This window comes from Eulemur rufifrons, chromosome 7 (genome assembly GCF_041146395.1).
Source record: "Eulemur rufifrons isolate Redbay chromosome 7, OSU_ERuf_1, whole genome shotgun sequence".
In the NCBI taxonomy this organism is placed as follows: Eukaryota; Metazoa; Chordata; class Mammalia; order Primates; family Lemuridae; genus Eulemur; species Eulemur rufifrons.
This window is the reverse complement of record NC_090989.1, coordinates 29,929,553-29,951,449: the sequence shown is the minus strand read 5'-3', so window position 1 is coordinate 29,951,449 and position 21,897 is coordinate 29,929,553. Positions and strand designations below refer to the sequence as shown.

The window sequence follows — 21,897 nt, the reverse complement described above, 5'->3', positions numbered from 1 at the left end:
AAGATCTGCAAGAATAGTACAATTTACCCAGGGGAAGAAGTGTGGGTTAGCATGCATAAAATCCCTGTGGTTGGAGAAAGCATAGGAGAGAGATTGGAGCTAGAGAGAACATCTGTTTTAAATGCATATGGAAGCTTACACCCATTACCTAATACTAAATAAAAAACTTTTATTAATTTACCAACTTCTGACTTCTTCTATTGTCCCAGTCTTGACACCTATTAACAACTTTCTTAATCTCTTTACTTATCTTTTTTTTAATTTCCAGATATTATGGGGGTTCAAACTTTGGTCACATAAATTGCCTTTGCACCATTGGAATCAGAGCTTAAAGCATGCCCATCCCCCAGACAGCATGCATCACACCAGTTAGATGTGAGTTTATCCATCTCTCCTCCCCTTCCCATCTACCTGATCCCTGATGAATGTTTCTTCCATATGTGCACATAAGTGTTGATCAATTAATAACGATTTAATGGTGACTACATGTGATGTTTGTTTTTCCATTCTTGTGATACTTCCCTTGGAAGAATGGGCTCCAGATCCATCCAGGACAACACAAGAGGTATTAGTTCCTTATTTTTTTATGGCTGAGTAAAACTCCATGGTATACATATACCAAATTTTATGAATCCGCTCATGTATTATTGATGGGCACTTGGGTTGTTTCTGCATCTTTGCAATTATGAATTGTACTGCCATAAACATTAGAGTACAGATGCCTTTTTTTTTATAGAATGTCTTTTTTTCCCTTGAGTAAATACCCAGAATTGGGATTGCTGGATGAAATGGTAGCTCTACATTTAGTTCTTTGAGGTATCTCCACACTACATTCCATAGAGGTTGCACTAGTTTGCAATACTACCAGCAGTGTATGAGTGTTCCTATCTCTCTGCATACATGCCAGCATCTGTTGTTTTGGGACTTTTTTAAGGTATAGTAGGTAAACAACTTTTTTTAATAATTTTAGTAACACCCATGACACACATAGAGATGCTAGAAGTTTACCCTAGAGGAGATACTTGAAAATTGGCTAATCAAATCAGGATGTGGTGATAAATGGGCAATTTAGTAAAAACTGGCTACTATTAGAGGCAACAAGATCAATCTGAGAAGTGCTGCATTATTGATCCTTGAGGATTCATGGGATGTGGCTGGTGGACATCTCTTATTTTTGCCTGCTTGGCATCGCTTCCCTTTTATTTCTGTAGAGTCCTTGGAGGAGCACTGTTCCCTGGCTCTCAGTCTACAGGGCCAGTAAATGGCTGTTTTAATAACAATCTGAGACTTTTGAATCTGAAAACTCATATCACATGGAACTTTTGAACAATGTTTTTTTCCATTCTTATGATAATTACATACAAATTGAATGCATATAAATGCAAGTTAAAAATAAAACATGTTCTTATCTTTATACATTTATTAAACAATCTTTACTAGAGCATTACAGTTGTTTCATTTTCAGGGGAAAAAAGAGCTTGTGGCTTTTAAATTTTTTTCAGTTAAACATTTTTAATGCCTTGTTATGCTTCTAGAAATGCTTGATGTAAACATAACATCATAGCACCTTCTCCAACTAATATTCCATATCATAGCTTAATAGCCATATTCTAAGGAGCCTTAAATTTAACATATTTCACTATCAAATAAAGTGTAAAGATTAATGGTAAAGAAAAGGAATAGCCTCATTTCAGGAAGGTTGTAGAAAAAGCAGAAATATAAAAGAGTATAATGGAGATGGTTATTTCAGCTTTTGAAAAATCTCTTTATCCAGTTGTCAGCATGTTATAAGCAAAGGGTATTCTTTCATGTATTAACATCTAACATTTCTTCTTTAGTTACAGCATTGTTTCATGTATTTATTTTTAAGTGAAGGCAGCAAATCAATGAATATTAGCTAAAAATATTGGCTTAGAAAAGTTAAAAATGCAGAACTTCAATCAAAATATAGTGAAACAGAAGAAATTTATCTATGTTTAGAATGTCCAAGCTTGAGAACTCCATGAAGTTGGTAGGTATAAGTCAGTGTGTGTGTTTCTATGTATAGCTAACTCCAATTTCCCAGATAAATCTCAACAAGCATGAATTCTTTCCCTCACCTGACAGCTTTCTAACCCACTCAGTTTTTCTGGAGTTAGCGCTACACTTGTATGAGGGTGTATCAAGAAAAAGTGAGCCCAGGTCTGACATGAAGCTCATAATTGATTCCTCATCCATGCTACCAATTAGTGTTTGTGCCAAGTGACACATTTTTCTAAGAACCAAAAAGTTAAATTTGTGAGAGCCAAAGAGAGATGCCTTTCATCAAAACTGTCAATGTTCAAAAAATTCCTTGCAGTGTATGTTAAAACAACATTAAGCTTGCATTTTATAAACTTCTCTGCATTTGCTTTAAGTGAATTTATATACTGAAAGAAAGACATAACTCACAATAATAGCTTGTTAATACTGAAAGAAGCAAGCTGTGTTTTTAAGAAGAACATTAAGCAGCTGTTTCCAGATGAAGGGAGTCTGTAAATCAGGGTAAATTGGTTTTATCCATGTTTGGTTTTCATTAATTAAGTGTTTTAGGGACTTTATGAACCTAATGTTTACTACACAACATTGCCTTGCACACTTCAGTGTGCACTGTCTTTAGCCAGTGTATACCCAGGGCCTACTTAACAGCTAAATAGTTTAACTTGATTTTGTACTGTTGAAGTGAATTTTTTTTTTCAGGAGGAAATTTGTTGTTACAGGTGGAAGCAAAAATAAAAATGTTGAACATTACTTTAAAAAAAATAGGTGGGATTTTTATTGGATATGTGTTCTACAACCACTAACTTTTAGAGCTCATTTTGACAGGTGGTCATTTTCAAGTTAAGTCATATGCTTGTTACTGGTTTTATTAACGTTCTGATTATAGGAAGGAGAATTTTCTTTTAAAGTTGATTACAGTCAGAGTCTGGCCTCAAATCCACGGTTTTATATAATTTTAAAAATTAGTATTTTCTGAAGCATGGATAAAAAGATTTGTCTTAAGGAAAAAGTGAAATGATGATGGTAACTTCAGGCTTCCAGTCATAGTTCTCAATGTGAATTAGAACTCAGCCTCTTAAACCTTCTGAGTCTCCGTTTAGTTAAGTTGTTCACACAGTATCCATATCTCAAGGGCACTGAAAGATTCAAATGACACCTATAAGTGAAAGCATTTTGCAAGCTTCAGAGATGCACAATGATGAAGCATCCTTCTTAAGGAAGGAACAGGATAAATAAAAGGGCCCAGATGTGGCCCTCAGATTAGCATTTTCACTAAACTGTCTCATTGAGATACTCAATATCTATTTTTCCAATTTATGAAAAGAAGCAAAACCAAACCAAACAAAAACTCCACATAAACTGAAAATTCTAAGTGAATTTTCTTTGGTGGGCTTAGCTACTAAGTAACTGATCTGGTTTTAACAGAGTTCTGAAATTCTAGTTCATCAAAACACTCTTTCCAACTCCAGTGCAGTGATGCTTAGGGGAAAAGAGTATGTAATTATTCCAGTCTGTGGACAAAAAACAAAAAACAAAAAAAAAAAGCAAAAAATAACACTAGAATCATTATTTTTCAGTAAGTGACTTACTGCTATTTTCCGTTACGAAACAGCAGGTATTTTTTTTTTTTAACATTTTTGCCTGCCCTCATTATAAGAGAAATCATTTATAGAAAGCAGTTGTTGCTGACTATTGTAGCTTCAGGTTTACACTGGGATGGGGGCAGTGGGTGGACATATGAATGTCATGCCTTTGGTAATTAATCCTGTGGACCCTTGATAAACTACCTTGCAGACCCTTGATAAACTACCTCGGCTGGCCCCAAATTTATATACATGGGCTGGGGAATATATTTCTTCCCTCAAGCCCCAACATATCTGTAACTTATATGCTAACAATGTAATTATTTAAATAACACACACATTTAGCAAGTTAAAAATATTACATGAAAATAAAATAGTTACAATTTCTTTGGCAACAAGCCTCACCCCCAGTCTGACTTTATTTTACTAAATTTACCTCTGTCAAATGTATACTTATGTCATGTGTAACTACAAACTCATGGAGAACAATATGCTGTTACATTAACTGAATCCCTTCTTTTTTCAAAAAAAAATTTAAAAATATGAAAACAACTGATTTCATTATTCAACAGACTGTTATTTGAAAGGGTGCTTCATAATAGACATTGGCTCTGGAAAAATAGAAATGAAAAAAATGGACTGTAGACTCACAGAAGTTATAGCCCGTGAGGGAGATAGATATGCAAAGGACTAATGACAAGCTTCTTGGGATATAGAGATGAATATGACAAGGTCCCTATCTTGGAAGAACTCCCAGTCCACTGTCATGCAATTTTGATCTAATGTGATTTACTCTTTTAAACTCAGTGACTTTTAAAGTGATTAACTTCATAAACATAATGACTTTGATTCTTACCCAAATAATTCCCACATTTAAAACGAGCTTAAAAGAAGCCCCCTTAAAACTGCTAACAGAGCGGAAAAGAGTTTTTCAATTGAGAATGAGGAAATATCTGCTATGAAAAATTCAACTATTTCCTTGGCTTTGTTAGTTTTGTATCGAGTCAAAGCTACTGAAAGGTGGAAAAGGTATGGCAGATAATACTCCTTACTGTGCCTTCGGAAAAATGATGAGGTAATTATGTTCCCTTCATGGATATGGAAGAATAGAAGCCATTATATGCAGAAAATAGAATAAGTATCTGCTAAATTGTATCAAAAATGGAATTAGAAACACTGTAATCCTAAATAATCACAATTGCTCTTAAAACACAAACATAGTCTTATTTTTATTAACATATTACCTACCTTTGTACTCATAAACCAAAACTTTTATAATGATGTGGACTGGTTTAAGAAGCAACAAAATGCTCCATCTAGGATTTTATGTTGAAATCCTGCCATTAAAAGCTATCCCTTATGGCCAAATATTTATCTATAGTTTTTCTTTAGATAAGCAATGACAACAAAGTAGATTTTAAGTCAGAAAATTCTAATCCTGTCCTTATTAATAAATAGACATGGGACATGGGGAACAATGTTCAACCTGTCTGCATTGATTTCCTTGATAAAATAAAGAATTGGACTAAACAGCCTTAAATGTTATTTCAGGTTCTCCTGTTCTAAAAAATAATGCCTTCATATTTCCCCATATGGATGTAGATAAGTGATGATGTCTTTTTTTGGTACCTAAAGAGAGAGTTAATAATTTATTTTCCTGTTGATTGAAATTTCTGTCTATAGTGTGCATTTATATCTGTTATGGCACTTATCCCTTGTATTGTCACTAAGAATTTCCATGTCTCTTTTAACTAGATTTGTGTTTCTTTCTATAGTGCTCCCACTTCCATAGAACATAATTGGTTATCAAGAAAATGCTTGTTGAACTGGATTTGTTCAATGGGGTTATTATTGAAAAGACATCAGAATAATTTTCTTCATTGTGTTTTATACTTCAAATACAACTACTCAAGAACCAAAAGAAAATAACCAGTTGTTCTTTTGAAACCTCTTTTATTTAGGGAGTTGATTGGAATTTGTGAAATAGTAGTTTCCCTAAAGTAACTTGGGCTTCAAGGGGGAAAAAAAACAATTTTTTTACTTACAGTTCTCCTTACGCTTATATAACAGCAAAATAACAACAATAATAGGGATATAACTATATTAATACATACAGTCTAAATAATATTATAAATAAAAATAAAATTTTTTCAGCTATCTCCAGTCAAATGTTCATTACTTATACAAGTTCTGCCACATACACAGAAGGCTTCAAGTAAATGTGCTTTCCTATCATCCTAATATATTTCCTTATAAATTTTTAGAAGTTATATTGGAAAAAACTTGGGCATAAATGAGAAGTTAGCACTGTACGATCTGTATTAGGTACAGTAAAGAACATTATCTGACTCCTCTCAAAGCATAAACATACACACACACACACACACACACACACAAGTATTAGTATGCCCTAATGTGACTAATATCACTATTTTATGCTATTTGTTGTTTTTTCCTGCAGTGGCTACCATCTGATCAACAGTTTGCATTTTGAAATAACAGTGTACTTTCGGACACATTTAATAATGCACAGTATTTGAATATTGTTAACATATGTTAAAATATTAATTTATTTTTTAATACCCACTAATTTTTGACTACTCATGTCAAATAAAAAGATGAACATCATTAATCACTAAAGAAATGCAAATTAAAACCACAATGATATACCACTACACAGCCTCTAGAATGGCTATAGCCAAAAAGAGAGATAGTCATAAGTGTTCACAAGGATGTGAGAAAAAATGGCAAGGATTTGAGAGAAACTGGAACATTGAAACATTGCTAGTGAGAATACAAAATGGCACAACAACTTTATAAAACATTTTGCTAATTCATCAAAATGTTAAATGGAGTGTTACCAATATTACTCAACAATTTCTAGGTGTATACCAACAGAAATGAAAACATGTCCACACGAAGACCTGTATACAAATGTTTATGGCAGCATTATTCATAGTAGCCAAAAGTGGAAACAACTCAGAAATCCATCAACTGACAAAGGGATAAACAGAATGCGACATATTCATACAATGGCATACTATTCAGCAATAAAAAGAAACAAAGTACTTTGTACATATGCTGCAACATGGATGAACCTCAAAAACATTATGCCAAGTAAAAGAAGCCAAACCCAAAAGATCGTATATTGCATGATTCTATTCACATGAAAAGTCTAGAATTAGGCAAATCTATACAGACATACAGTAGATTCACAGTTGCACAGGGATAAGGTAGGAGAAAATGGGGGAACAACTGCTAATGAGCATAGGGTTTCATTTTGAGATGATGAATCTTCTAAAATTAGATTTTAGCAATGATTTCAAAACTCTCTAAATATACTAAAAAACATGGAGGTGTGCACTTTAACTATGTTACATTAATTATATTTCAGTAAAGCTTTTAGAAAATTCAGAAGACAACATGTCATGTTTATATCACAATCAATTTTTACTATATTAACTCCATTTACTTTTGTAATTTATTGAATATTTTCCTTTACTCTCATTGCTTACACCTTGATTTTAAATGGTGAGGGTTTTTATTATTATTTGTTGCTTTATTCATTTGCATTTTCCTTTTTTGTTTTGCTTTCCTTAAAGGAATAGAAGAGATCACCATTGACATAGCCTTTGAAAACTTACCGTCCATGTGACCTGAACAGTGGTGGGAGTCAATACAACTGGAGTGTGAAGACGGACAAGGACATCTCCTAGTTCTTTCTGTACTTGTCTATGGTCCACGCCTTGTGCTGGTGGGCTGATATCTGCAGTTAGATAAGATAGTCATTCCCTAGTTTTAAAAAAATGTAGTAAAATTTCTTTTTATTTCATATAACCCAATATTACACCTTTAGAGCTAGTTACAGGGGAAAAAAATGAAAACTCTTTTGTGACAAAAAGCATTTAAGCTTATATACATAAATACCACAATGGGAGGGTACAATTTGAGAGATAATATTTATCTTTTGTAAAAACACATTAATAAATGAGTGTTTATAATCCCTCATTCAAATAGAGACGTTGTTGAAGATCACTTATTTTCTTATTAAAGTATAAACTATGTGCTCTGAGATTTCTCTAGAAAGATCAGCTAGCTATAGATGTTGGTATAGTGAAGGATTTTCCTAAATAGTAAATTGGGACACATCTGAAAATTTCTGTTTAGTAATTTGCAGAATCCCTTGTCCCAAAGAGTAGGCTGTGCTTTCTTACTTCTTGACCTACTTCCATCCGGGAGCATAGAAGGGGAGGAATGGTGGGCTGGGAGGTGAATCATGTCATTAAAAGTAAACACAGTGAGAGGGGAGAGAGGAAGGAGCTCCCCAAATTCACAAAAATATTGTTGACGGAAAAATTTAGAACGCTCATAACATGCCCTAAAGTAATAAATTTCGAACAATACTGCAATATCCGACAAGAGGTCATGCAGCTGCTTCTTAGTAGTAACGGGGGGAGGAGAGGAGGGAAGAAAGAATGGTGGTGTTTAAAATGTTGTGTCTTCAGTCATACATTGTTATGCCTCCTTCTTCACAAGTCACCTAAATACTACTCTATGGCCCCATATATTCTTTGACCATTAATAAAAAATGATAAATTATAGACATTTGATTGATATCAAACACTGAATTTCACACATAGTCAAATCAACTTCTTTAACTGGTGCACGTTAATGTTAAGTTGATTTTTTTTCCCTCTGACTACTTTATTTAAGGAAGGAAGTCCAATTTAAAATGATTTATTTTCTTAATCTTGTTTTCTCCTACTTTCACAGGCCACAATGCAGCACTCTGCAAAAGTACTTTTAAGTGTATATCTTAACTCTAATTTATATCGGGTATGCTATCTTAAATTGGAATATGAATGATTGGGAACTGCACTTTGGTGACTTTTTTTCCAGTTCCACTTTTGTCATCCTTAACATAAACAGTGAAGTGAAGTTTTACTTGATTTGAAAAAAAAAAAGTCCCTTTATGTGAATAATATTAACCTTGTTGATATGTCATCTATTTTGATGTTGATAGTGCAAACATTTTAGCTTTAATGAAATAAAAGATTTCTAGATTCTGTGGCATTTCATACCTTTGAAAAATAAGAGCTCACAAAGTGAAGTGCTCTTTGAAAAAAAGGGCTTTGCAGAATGCAAAGCTGCTAAAAGTGTGGTATCAAAAAATAACCCTGACATTCAGACACAACCCATGAGTTTTCCTATTAAATATCTGTTAACAGAACATAAGTCTTTTGCTCTATATAGTCTTTCAACTGGAACAAACCAGATCACAAACAACTTTTCATTAATCTTTTTTGAACTTTTCACCAAGAGTTATTTTATGAGTCAAGATTTAGTGACTGGCATAGTTATTGAATGATCAAGAAAGTCTGCCAGATTTAATCACGCCAAAATTCTTCCCATTCTGTTTCTTGACCTCACATTGCAGCTACATACAAAAACTATTTCTATCCACACAGGTATAAATGGTCTAAACACTCGAATTTTTGGACTTAAAATTGTAGACCTCTTCCATTTCACATTCAATAATTTAATTTCCTCATTAAATTCAGATACACTAAAAGCAACTCGAGCTAGGTAAGGTAAAATATAACCAGTTTCAGATCTTCAAATTCCTTGTTGTGCTTTTTATTTCTCCTGAGACAGGTTCTTTACCTACAGGCCCTTTATCATCGTGGAAAATTAATCACATTACTGCTTGGAGAACAATAGCAAAGTGGCATTCCCTCCTCCCTTGACTGTCAGCATGTCAGCAATGTTACAAAGTCACGTGGTGACTTTATTTCACTTGATTTTTTTAAGGCACCCTTCTCTGTTATAATAGCATGCTAGTTACTATCATTGAACTACATTGTAATTATAATAATATTTTATGGCTGTATGGTGCTTTTCATTGCATTAAAATACTACTTTAAATTATATCTTGTTCAAAGGCTTTTACAAATAAGAAATAATTAACCCTTTCTGAAGAACCCTGTGGGAATTGGGTTATAACAAATAATAAAACCACTATTTCTATTTTATTAATTCCCTTCACCTACTTGTAGGAGGGAGACTATAATGTGGCATTGTACATTAAACCTCAGACTCCAATGACATCTTAGTTTGAAGAAAAAGGTTACTAAGGATGAAATGATGAAATCTTCCATTTTGAAATTATATTTTAATATTCTGGGGTTTTTTTACTAGTTAAATAATTGCATTCCTCAGGAAGAAAATTTGATTTCCTGCTTTCTGAAATAAATTGCTCTTTAAATATCTGATTTAATAAAATACATTTTAGTAGTGGTTGTAAAACTTACACATCAGAATTACAAGGAGGTTTTGTTAAAACATACACTGGGCCCCAACCCCAGAGCTTTTGAGTTGGAACCTGAAAGTCTGTTTCTAACAGTCCCAGATGATACAGATGCTGCTTACCAGGGAACCACACTTTGAGAACCACTGCACTATAGAAAGAGAATTAATGAATAATAGGAAATAATTTTGATATCCTTATCTGGGCATCAATTCATTAAAGAACACTTCTTTGCTATTATATAATTAATTTCCAAAAGGAAAAACATTTTTCCTCCCTTTGAAATATAGTGAAGCCTTAAGTTAGAGGATTCACTCTTACTATGTAGATATACCCAATTATTTTGTCCATTTCTAACTAAATAGACCCTGAAAGCTCTAGAAATAAGACACATCTCACCAAGGTGAATGATAAGCTTTCTACTTCACTGGCTAAAGTCTAATGCGTCATTATAAAGAGCAAGACAGACACATTTACTTTTCCTCATGCAATTCCCTTGTTCTTAAGTGTCTGTTTGACATTTCCTTCTAGAACCAGTCACGTTTACAGCTGTTGAAATTACCTTGTGTGCGCACAGGATCTGACATAGGGCTTGGGTCACTGAGACCTTGGGGGTTGATTGTTCTGACCATGAACAAGTAGACTGTATTGGGCCGCAGTCCTCTCACAGTATAGAGGGTAGATTTTACGTGGTTTGCCACTGTCTGCCAGCTATTGCTTACTGATTGGCTGAAAAACGAACAGAAAGTTCATTTAAAGAACAGGCATAAGAGTATTAGAAATGGAATTGGGTTTCAATGACAAAGGTTAATGGCTGAAAATTAAACACATACACACACAACACTTGGAGTGTTCAGCCCAATAAATGAAACATTTGGATGATTTCAGTTTATTCAACAACAAAGCCGAGCCCACCTAACGAAAGTGCCATGCACAACAAAATTAAACTCAGCCCAGGAGATGTGACAGCCCTTTGCTAATGCACAGCAGCCCACTAAATGAATACCTGTAAAAGGAACAGAGGCCAAGATCACAACATCAAGTATATACAATAAATACGGTCCTCGTAAATGTATATATATACCTTGAAAAGAATTAACCTGTAGAAAGAATAAATGGACTACAGAGTAAATTATGCCAATACATTTTCCTGTTACAAGGTGTGTTTTCTTTTGCATCAATTCCACATGCAATATTATAATAGAGCCTTCTAAAACTACATATCTGTAAAAGAAGAAAGGAAGCATGTAATGAATATTTTCCCTTGGTTACATCTTTAATAAAATTGTACATTACACAGTATTGTGACTTCTCATCTCAGAATGGTGAAATATCTCTGAATCTGCATGTGGGAACCCCTTTACAGCTGGCCACAGATGGATGCCATTTTAGAACATTTTGTCTAAGGTCAGATGCTATTTTTGCTCAGAAGGAACAGAAGATGAGATTTTTTTCAGGGTGGTCTGCTTATTTTTCAGATATCCTTTGGGACAAAACCATAAAAATTATAAAAAAAATAATATTTTGAAATTAGAATACTAAGTATCTATCATTATCTTAAATATAGATTAAAGAAGCCTAAAATGAAAATGATCATTTGTCCTAATGCTTACAAAGAATAGTGGTTATCCTTTAAATTTTATAATGTCAAATAGAAGTACTGTGAAATGGAATATGAAAGTAAAGTTTCCCGTATGTATAATTATTTTATCAAATTCCCATAAGATAATTTTATAATGATATTTATAGTCTATATCTTTAAGTTGATGACAATTATTTCAAATAATGAAATGAAATAATGAAAACATCTTTTTCTTTCAGCAACTAGAAGCATATGGAATAAATTTCTTAATTGTGGTCTTTAATTTTCTCTCAGGTATATTCAATAGATGTATTTCAATATATGGCATTTAAAAACTTGGAATTATTTTAAGTTCTGCTCTGTTAGTAGGGATAAAGATTCCAGAGTCCCATGTCTCAATAAATGTTATATAACTTTAAAAAGTGCCTGTGCCTATTTAAATCCTTTTCTACTTTGTTCTAATGCCCAAATTATCATCTTAAATCCCTACAATGGTCAGGGTAATAAAAAAGGAGCTAAGTGATTATATCATGAACTAGATCACTATAGACCTAGGCATGGATAATGCATATTTAATCTTACAATTAAATTATAAACAAAAGTGTAATATATTCTCAAATATACTGAGAGAAATGATCAATTCTTAAAAGGCATTGATTGAAAATGTCCTTAAAATATAACAGCAGGATAGCTCAGGTGATATTTTAGAATATAGGAGCAAAAGCAAAAACCCAATGGAGAGAAAAGGAATTGTCCCATACCTGAAAGCCTCAATGATATATGCACTTGCTGGAAGGGTTCCAGGGGTACCTGGTTGCCAAGACAAGGTGACACTGTTCTTAGTAACATCAGTGACCTGCGGTTTGGATGGTGGCCCTGGCAGGTCACTTAAATCATAATTTTTACTGATTGTTGCTCCAGACTCTATGGAGGAGAGACAGAAAAAACTTCATTCCTGATTGCATAAGCTGACAATAATGCTTAAAAGAAGGAAACAGTCTATTAAAGGAGTTAACCTAGGCTATAAGCAATTCATCTCCATGAATCAGACATAGGTCAGTGAATACTTACTCCTCCTACATGTTAATAAGTATAAGCTTTACTTTTACACATGATCACTAGAATTGCTTGTGCTTTAGAGGAAGTAAAATAACAAGATTATCAAGGACAAATGAATTTCACAAATGCAATTCTATCTGCAAACTCATGCATGAATTAAAAACTGGCACTGAATGTAAAGACTTAAAGTGACATTCAATGAATTAAAAACCTTGATCTCTCCATAACTTATTTGATAACGATCTAGCACTAAAAGGGGCTCAAGATTTCTGCTATTAAGATAATTTGCGAAGAACTCACCTGTCACATCCAGCACTGCACTCCAGGAAGTCTCCCCACTTGAACTCGTAGCCACACAAGTATAGGTGCCAGTATCAGAAATCTAGCATGCATAGAAGTGAGTGGATTATTGTTGCAATCTATTTGTAGAATAATTACCCAATGTCAATGAGGAAATATTTAATTTATTAAAATTAGTCGTATGATTTGGGGTCCAAATTATGCATTAGAGTCAATCATATGTATATAGAACATAATAAAATAAACTCAATAATGTTATTCATAACATTGATTCAAAAGGGTTTTTTAAGTTTCTACAATTAAATATTATTTGTCTGGTAAACTCTATTTGCCTCTCTCTCTCTTTTTTTTTTTTTTTCGTAGTACTCTTATCTCTTAATTCCATTTTATGGTAGGGCTTTACTATATCAGAGTTAGATGTGCACAACTCAAGACAGAATTTATTCACATTTCTATGAACTCTCAGAGAATCAGTAATGAAAAACTGTTCTTTCTGTCCCAAATAAAATATGTTTTAATGAACAAAATGTACCCAAGAATAAATAAGCAATGAGATAACAGGGACCACGCTTCCTTTCTTTTTAAAGACTTAGAAAAAAGTGAAAATAATTTTTTTGTTAAAAAGGAAACTACATTTTTCCTTTTAAGGTCAGTACTCACTTATACGTAAACTGCAACAGTGAAACAGTGAATAAAATAAAGTATCATTAAAAAACAAACAAACTATGGCTATGGAATCACTGCAATGTCAAGCTGAAAGGGACCATAAAAATAATCCAATGCATAACTCTTTTTTAAAGCATACTTAAAAATTTGCCATTTCATTGAACACTGGAAATATTTCCTTATTTATTGAAGAGTGGCAAAAGACTTTTAGAAAGAGTTGATGATATAATCAAGAGTTCTCTGTTACGGATGTAAAAGGCAGAAGATTCTGTTATTGTACCTTAAAATACACCCCAAGATCAATAAAAGAAATAACTCAAAACTCCTCTCTGTGACTGAGCCCTGTGGGCTTAGATTGCAAGCAACATTCATTGGCATTAGTTTAGGGGTAAAGTAAAAGTGACACTGGGAAGAGAAACTGATAACCAAACAAAATGAGACAAGGCAGAGGTGTAAAATTAAAATTCCGTGATGAATGTGAGTCTAATTGTTGATAAAATATGGAAGTTCATAGAATATTGTATCTGCTGGGTTCAAAATGTAAGTGTATTGATGATTCAAGCTTTCACAATTGATTCTCAGGTAAATCGTTAGTGCATGGATGTTACTGTCATTTCACTATCTTAATTGATTTTAAATGCTAGTATGTATTTTCACTTAAGTTTCAAATTGCTCTGGCATGTCATTCTTTGCCAGAGTATCTCTATGCAATTGTCTTCTATTACACAGAGGGATGATGGGGATAGCCATTGTGGAGAGAGCCATTCTTTCAAATGTGGCTGTGCATGCATTACAGTCATTAGAAATCTTTGCATTTAAGAAGCATCACTCACAAACTAAATATAATGAGCTGAGGTTGGATTTTAATGGGATGTTCATTTGAATATGGTCTGTGAAAGAGTCAAAGAATTTGCATTTTATTATAGCTGTTGAACTAAAATGTAGCACTTGTTATTACTTGCAAATGCTAAAAGAAGTGTATGTAGGTAATGCTTCTTAACTACATCTCCTTGTCATTGTGTGGAGGTACAAGTCTGACATTAGCTGTGGTAGGTATGTTTTAATGAGTATTGGAATATTCTACTTCTCAAAAGATACAGATTCAGTTACCAATTAGCAGGACTATGAGGACACAATATTCATCATGTTATTTTTTCCCATTGCATTAAGTACTGAAAAAGAAATAGTAAGACACAAAGGAATATGACCTACAGAAACCCTCTCTTGGGTGTACTAGTGAAGTACTGGAAAGCCTATTTTTATCCCTCTATGAAGATGGTCATCTTACAGGAAAAGAGCAATGTTTTCATCTTGCAGTTTATAGAAAATTATATCAAAAACCAAAATATAATTGATAAAACTCATTCCTGTATCATCATCATAATCGCCACATTTCTTTCTATTCCTTTAACTTTAAATAATGACTTTTCTAGTCAGTAGTGCTTCATATCTTTTCCATCCTTGTCCTTGTATCCTTAATCAATTGCTTTAAAAAGAGATTAATGTGCAAGCAAACTCTATCACCTACTTTTCTCCTTGTGCAGTTGGCTGCAGACAAGCCCCTAGGAGCTGGCATCTCAGAGACACTACTCAGAAGCCTGTCAGGGGGCTCAAAGTTTGTCTGACATCATCAAGCACCCACCTTTAATTGCTTCTTTCAAACACTACTAGAAATCTTGACTACTCAAGCATACCGTTTAATTCAGTGATACAGTGAAAATGCATTAACCTCCGTGGCCCAAGTCTGCCTTTAGCCCAGAGATAGAGGTTAAAGTGTTTACACAAAGAGAGTTAACATTAATTTTTTAATAACTTCCATTTTGTTCAAAGAAGGTTAATGATTTATAATCAATAAAAACAAGCTAAAAATATCTGTATTAATTTACTTTTAACTGAGCTTGGCAACATTATTGCTAGAGCAACAATTAATATCTATGTCTCAAAATTAAAGTTAATTATATATATATAAATTATATTAATAAATTAAAATTTATTCATGTATGTGTTTTTGTGCATGCAGCAAAAATAGAGTCATTCTTCCTTCTGTCATATAAATCTGGATGATATAATAATAAACAACCAGATAAACATGCAATTGTAAATATGTTCCCATTGTAAGAAAAGAATCCTCCAAATTATAACCATTTCAAAATATACGCAGTGAAAAATTTTTACCTTCTTTCTTGGCTTCAGAATAGAAAATTCTACAACATTGCTTTGTTTTGTTTTGTTTTGTTTTGTTTCTCTATCTTGGCTCTCAATTTTTACCTGGACAACAGAGTCCACTAAATTGCTGCTCCACTGAATCATTTTCAATCAATTTTTCTTCATGCATTGTTATATCAGCTATGTTAGTTCTGGTTCTCATCCCCAATCCTGTGATTACTATCATATACTCTCTAGCTTTAGCATAACATTTGCTACATGGAGGATGAGGGGAGAAATTTTCTATACCTGATTGAATATACTGGTAGAGGACAGGTGGCCTCCATGATAACAACTTTCTGGTATTTACACTTTGTGTAATCCTTCACCTGGAGTGTGGGTGGGACCTGCTGACTTAATTCTAACTAACAGAATATAACAAGAGTCTCACGATGTCATGTGTGCGATTTGTTAAACAGATTGTAATGCCCATCTTGCTAGAAAACTCGTTTCCTTGCTAATTCGGATGAAGCAAGTAATTGGATGAAGCTGAATTGGATGATGAAGTAATCATATTGGGAAGATCCACATGGCAAGGGACTAAAGGCAGCCTCCAGTCAACAGTCAGCAAGAAGCTGAGGTTGTTAGTCCAGTAGCCACAATGAACTATATGGAACCAACAATCATACTGATTGGAAGCAAATCCGTTCTCAATCTTCAGATGAGATCACAACCCTAATCGATACTCAAATGCATCTTTATGAAACCCTCAAGCAGAAGACCCAGCTAAGTCATGCCCAGGCACTTAACTCACAGAAACTGTGATACAATAAATGTGTGTTACTTTAAGCCTCTATAGTTTTACTAATATTGTTATAATAAATAACTCATATAATATTGATAACTTCATATTTTATTTTGAGTGGCTCCTGAAGCAGGTCTGACTTGTTAAGTTGCTAGAAATGGTGATTATTTGTCATGTAAACTTCATTTAATAAACCACCAATAGCTTGTTCTTGTCCATGGATTTAAATCTCAACTACACAGCAACTTAATCCAAAACACAAGGTTTTCCACCAACTAGCCAAACTTGCTTCCTATATACTTAGTTTCATCTCTTTATTTTTTCCACTCAACTGTTTGGCCAAGCCACTTTATTTACATTTCCCACAATCTTCTTTGCTAATGAGAGTAAATCATCACCTTCAAATTATTTAAAGTATCTTACTATTATTAGCTTTATGTGTTTAAGATTTCTAGTTTCATTGACTGCATACATAAGTGATAGGATGCAGGAATAAAAGTTTCAAGGTCTGTTATGAATTTACGAGTAACATCAAAACAAAGACCTTCCTTCTACTTTTGGCTTATCATTTTTAAAATAAGAAATAACATAACCTATTTTAGAATGCATAGCAATTGTGTTGGGATGTAGGATTTTAAGTTCACCACAAAGTTTTTCCCCAGAGCAGTAGTTATATTGAGATGATGACTCAAGTACAAGTCGAATGGTACTTACCCTTAAATTCTTAATCTGCAGTGTTCCTTGCTCTTGTATAGTTGCTCTTGGATCTCTACCCAGAAAAGTAAATCCCTCCTTTAACCAGCCAATTACAGGAAGAGGATCACCAGTGGCTTTGCATTTTAGTAATGCTGTACCATCTACTGCTAGTGTTTGATTGGCTGGTCCTTGTAGAATTATGGGTGGAGGTCTATCTGTCAAAACTAAAAAATAAAGACACCTTCAGAATATTTTAACTTCTATGAAATCCAGTAGTCTTGATATATTGTCATTGAAAGTAAAGTTAAAACTCCAAAGTGATACTTATAACTCATTCTGGATATATTAAATATATCATATATTTGTCATCTATACATACTATTCATATATCCATATATACTAAAGCCACACTATTGTGGATAACTTACTTTGCATTAATTATATTTAAAATGATGTTGGGATAAATTCTGACATTTTAGAATTTAGTTTTTAATTGTATTGATAAGCTTAGTCATATTAAAATGAAAATGATAGCTTATGGCAGTCATTCATAAAATATTCAATTTATTTCTCATATTCATATTTAAGAAAGCCTGCACAGCATCATATGGTTAGTCAATTTTTACTTTTGTATTTATTATAATATATGTATAGTACATAATTTTACCCTTCATGGCACCAGTTATGTGCTATATTTACATAGGCTAAAATGTCTATTGATGCTAAAATATTAGATTATAAATAATTTACTTCCAAAATTGTGACACTGGGTCTTCAAATTACAGTCATATCACTTGCATGATTGGATTTAATTAGTGCTTACAATTAAGCAAAAAAAAAGGCAGTGTAGGTAAACTAGACTAGGTATGACAGTCTAGCAGTCTAAGTATGACAAAAATAGAGTATTCATACAAAATCAATGTTTACATATATATCATATGACTGTTATTTAAATGGCTAAGTGATATAGGGATTTAATTGGAGGTAAGATTTCATTTAGAATTCATTAGAAGATCACCTTATAATCAAATGGTTATATCCAGTTCCAAGAAAGGCTTTCTAAAGAGAAAGTTCTATAAACTTCAGCATAGACAGCACAGACTTTGGTTTCTGATCTAAAATATACTTTTTATCATATATATATGTAATATGCAAAATATGTTACATTTAATATAACACATAAAGGCATATATGACTTCCATAGGAAAAAAAAAAGAATTGTCGATTCTAATTATTGGGAAGCAACTGTGAAAGAAATAGTCTTTTGTCAGAAAGGTCATTTTGTATTACATTGTACATAATAAAAAAAAATTTGCTTAATGCTCAAATCTCTTCTGACCACCAGATTTTATAAATACCAGTTTATTTTACTATCTCTTTCCCAATTTATATGTATCATCTTTATTGCTAGAGCTCACAGTTTTGAGGAAGAAAACATTAAAATTAAGAAGGCCTTTCAGAACCTACCACGAAAAAGCCAGACAATTGTATTAAAATTAGAATTTATGAAATAGGCCCTTTGCATATCAAGATACTGTGGACTCCAATCAACCTAATTCTACTACATCAATGACAAAAACCTAAGGAAGACAATAAAAAATTATTCATTGTTTACATACAAACATTAGAAGCATTTATTTCAATGCTATTCTTCATCAAATATGTCATTTTGAAAACAAATAAAATAATCTTAGGAGACTGGGGGATTATAATATTATAACAATCCTGACTGTGCAAAAGAAATTCAAACTGTAAGTTTTATGGAATTTGTTATCTTTATGGATCAAAAATAGGTGAATGAACAAAACATTATGAATAATTTTTCAATTCAGTGAGAAAGTGAGTCCGTATCACCAGAGAACATATATATTAAATTTTAAATGATGCTACCTTTTGTTTCAAATTAAATATACCTGTATAGAATTCAGGTAACTTCTTATAACCTCCTTTTATTGTCATATCCCTGAAATCCTCAGATACAGCCAAAAGTTATCTAATTTGTTGTGTTTTGTGTTTCGTTTTTTTATTTTTTACTACCTTAATGAGTAGCTCATCACCTTTTGAATGAATTTGATCAATAAAGTAATTGAAAATCTCCTGGCCAGAACGAATTTTCAGTTTCAAGGATGTTATGAGTAAAAGATGACCATAGGTTTCTATGACACTAATGTCAAAGGTTAAATGAACGTTTAGGGATTCCAGTGATCTGTGAACAACTCCAGGGTGTTCTCTAACTATGCATTATAAATCCCCAATAAACCATTTATACAAGATCATGATGTGGCATTTATTGTCAATATAAGATAAAAATACATTTCATCTCTCCAGTCTTTTTAGATTCTATTTGTTCTACTCACAGTATTCTCATTATGATTTTCTAATTTTCTAAGAGAAAAAGGTACAGCAGAAGAAAAGAAAAAGAAAGAAAAGCGGCAGTGTAATAATGAAAACGTCTTTTAAAGAAATATTTTAAAACTTATGCATATTGAAACATCTTAGCTCAATCTATAATCAGTAAAATTATCACGCAATATACCATCTTTCATCACCATCAGCATTTCATTTTATATGAACATTCAAATTCAAAATATTTCCAGAAAATAAGTGCAAGAGAAAATGTAACAACAGAAACATTGATATAGATGGAATTCAGGTAGACCTCGAAGGTATTACAGGTTTGGTTCAAGACCACCAAAATAAAGCAAATGTTGCAAAAAAAATGAGTGACACAAATTTTGGGGGTTCCCAGAGCATATAAAACTTATGTTTATACTATGCTGTAGTCTATTATAAAGTATACAATACCATCATGTCTAAAAAAACAATGTATATGCCTTAATTTAAGAATATTTCATTGCCAAATATTGCTAATGATCATGTAAGCCTTCAGCAAGTCCTAATTTTTTTGCTGATTTCAGGTCTTGCCTTGATGTTGATGGCTGCTGACTGATCAGGGTGGTGGTTGCTGAAGGTTTGATGTGGCTGTGGTAATTTCTTAAAACAAGACAACAGTAAAGCTTACAACATCAATTGACACTTCTTTCACAAAATATTTCTCTGGTAGCAAACAGTGCTGTTTGATAGCACTTTATTCGCAGAACTTCTTTCAACATTGTTGCTGTTTTTTCAACTAAGTTTATGAAATATTTTGAATGTTTTACTGTCATTTCAACAATATTCATGACATCTTCACCAGGAGCACATTTCATCTCAAGAAGCCACTCTCTTTGCTCATCCATAAGAAGCAACTCTTCATCCATTCAAGTTTTTATTGTAAGATGCAACAATTTAGCCAGGCTCCAGTTCTAATTCTAGCTCTTTTCCTATTTCTACTACATACGTAGTTATTTTCTCCTTTGAAGTCTTGAACCCTACCAAGTTATCCATGAGGGTTGGAATCAACTCCTTCCAAACTCTTGTTAATGTTGATATTTTGGCCTCCTCCCATGAATCATGAACATTCTTAATAGGACCTAGAATGGTGAATCCATTTAAGATGGTTTTCAATTTACTTTGCCCAGATTCATCAGAGGAATCACTATCTATGGCAGCTTCAGCCTTACAAAATGTATTTCATAAATAATAAGACTTGAAAGTCAAAATTACTCCTTGATCCATGGGTTGCGTATGGATGTTGGGTTAACAGGTATGAAAACATTAATTTCTTTGTATATCTCCATTAGATCTCTTGGGTGGTCAGGTGCATTGTCAAGGAGCAGCAATATTTTGAAAATCTTTTCTTCTGAGAAATAGGTCTTAACAGTGGACTTGAAATATTCAGTAAACCATGCTGTAAACAATTATGCTGTCATTCAGGCATTGTTGTTCCATTTATAGAGCACAGGCAGAGTAGATTTAGCATAATTGTTAAGAGCCCTAGAATTTTTAGAATGATAAATGAGCATTGACTTCAACTTAAAGTCACCTCTAATAAGGCATTAGCCTCTAACAAGAGAGCCATCTCTGTCTTTTGAAGCTTTGAAGCCAGGCATTGACTTCTCTTTAGCTATGAAAGTCCTAGATGGAGTCTTCTTCCAAAATGAGGCTGCTTTGTCTACATTGAAAATCTGTTATTTAGTGCAGCCACCCTCATCAATGATCTTAACTAGATCATTAACTAGCTAAATTGCTGCAGCTTGTACATCAGCCCTTAATGCCTTACCTTACCCTTTTATGTATGAAGACAGCTCCTTTCCTTAAACCTTATGATTTAACCTTTGCTACCTTCAAACATTTCTTCTGCACATTCCTCACCTCTCTCAGCCTTCATAGAATTGAAAATAGTTAGCGCCATATTCTGGATGAGGCTTTGGCTTAAGGGATTGTTGTGACTACTTGATCTCCTACCCAGACCATTAAAACTTTCTCCATATCATCACTAAATCTGTTTCACTTTCTTATCATTTATGTTTTCACTGGAGTAGCACTTTTAACTTTCTTCAAAAACTGTTCCTTTATAGTCACAACTTGGTTAAATGCTTGGCACAAGGGGCCTAGCTTTTGGCCTATCTCAGCTTTTGACGTGCCTTCCTAGCTAAGCTTAGTCAATTCTAGCTTTTGATTTAAAGTGAGAGACGCACTTGAACACTTAGAGGTCATCATAAGGTTATGAATTGGCCTAAATTCAATCTTGTTGTGTCTCAGGAAATAGGGAAGCCCAAAGATTGAGATAGAGATGGGTGAAGGGCCAGTCAGTGGAGAAGTCAGAACACACAACATTTACTGATTAAATTCA

At 33.2% G+C, this 21,897-nt stretch overlaps 1 protein-coding gene across 24 annotated transcripts in view; it reads right to left on the bottom strand.

Annotated features, from left to right (window-relative positions):
• ROBO2 (roundabout guidance receptor 2) overlaps positions 1-21,897 on the bottom strand; it is a 1,642,423-nt gene that overhangs the window by 81,793 nt on the left and 1,538,733 nt on the right. For 23 of the 24 annotated variants that reach the window (XM_069475019.1, XM_069475028.1, XM_069475029.1 and 20 more), the window contains 5 exons: positions 17,181-17,386; positions 12,851-12,932; positions 12,253-12,415; positions 10,472-10,638; positions 7,247-7,368 (listed from right to left, as the gene is read on the bottom strand). In XM_069475019.1, the coding sequence (XP_069331120.1) occupies positions 7,247-7,368; positions 10,472-10,638; positions 12,253-12,415; positions 12,851-12,932; positions 17,181-17,386 (740 nt within the window). Of the gene's footprint in view, positions 1-7,246; positions 7,369-10,471; positions 10,639-10,993; positions 11,134-12,252; positions 12,416-12,850; positions 12,933-17,180; positions 17,387-21,897 lie in introns of all 24 variants that reach the window. The other variant, XM_069475041.1, reaches the window with a different exon arrangement.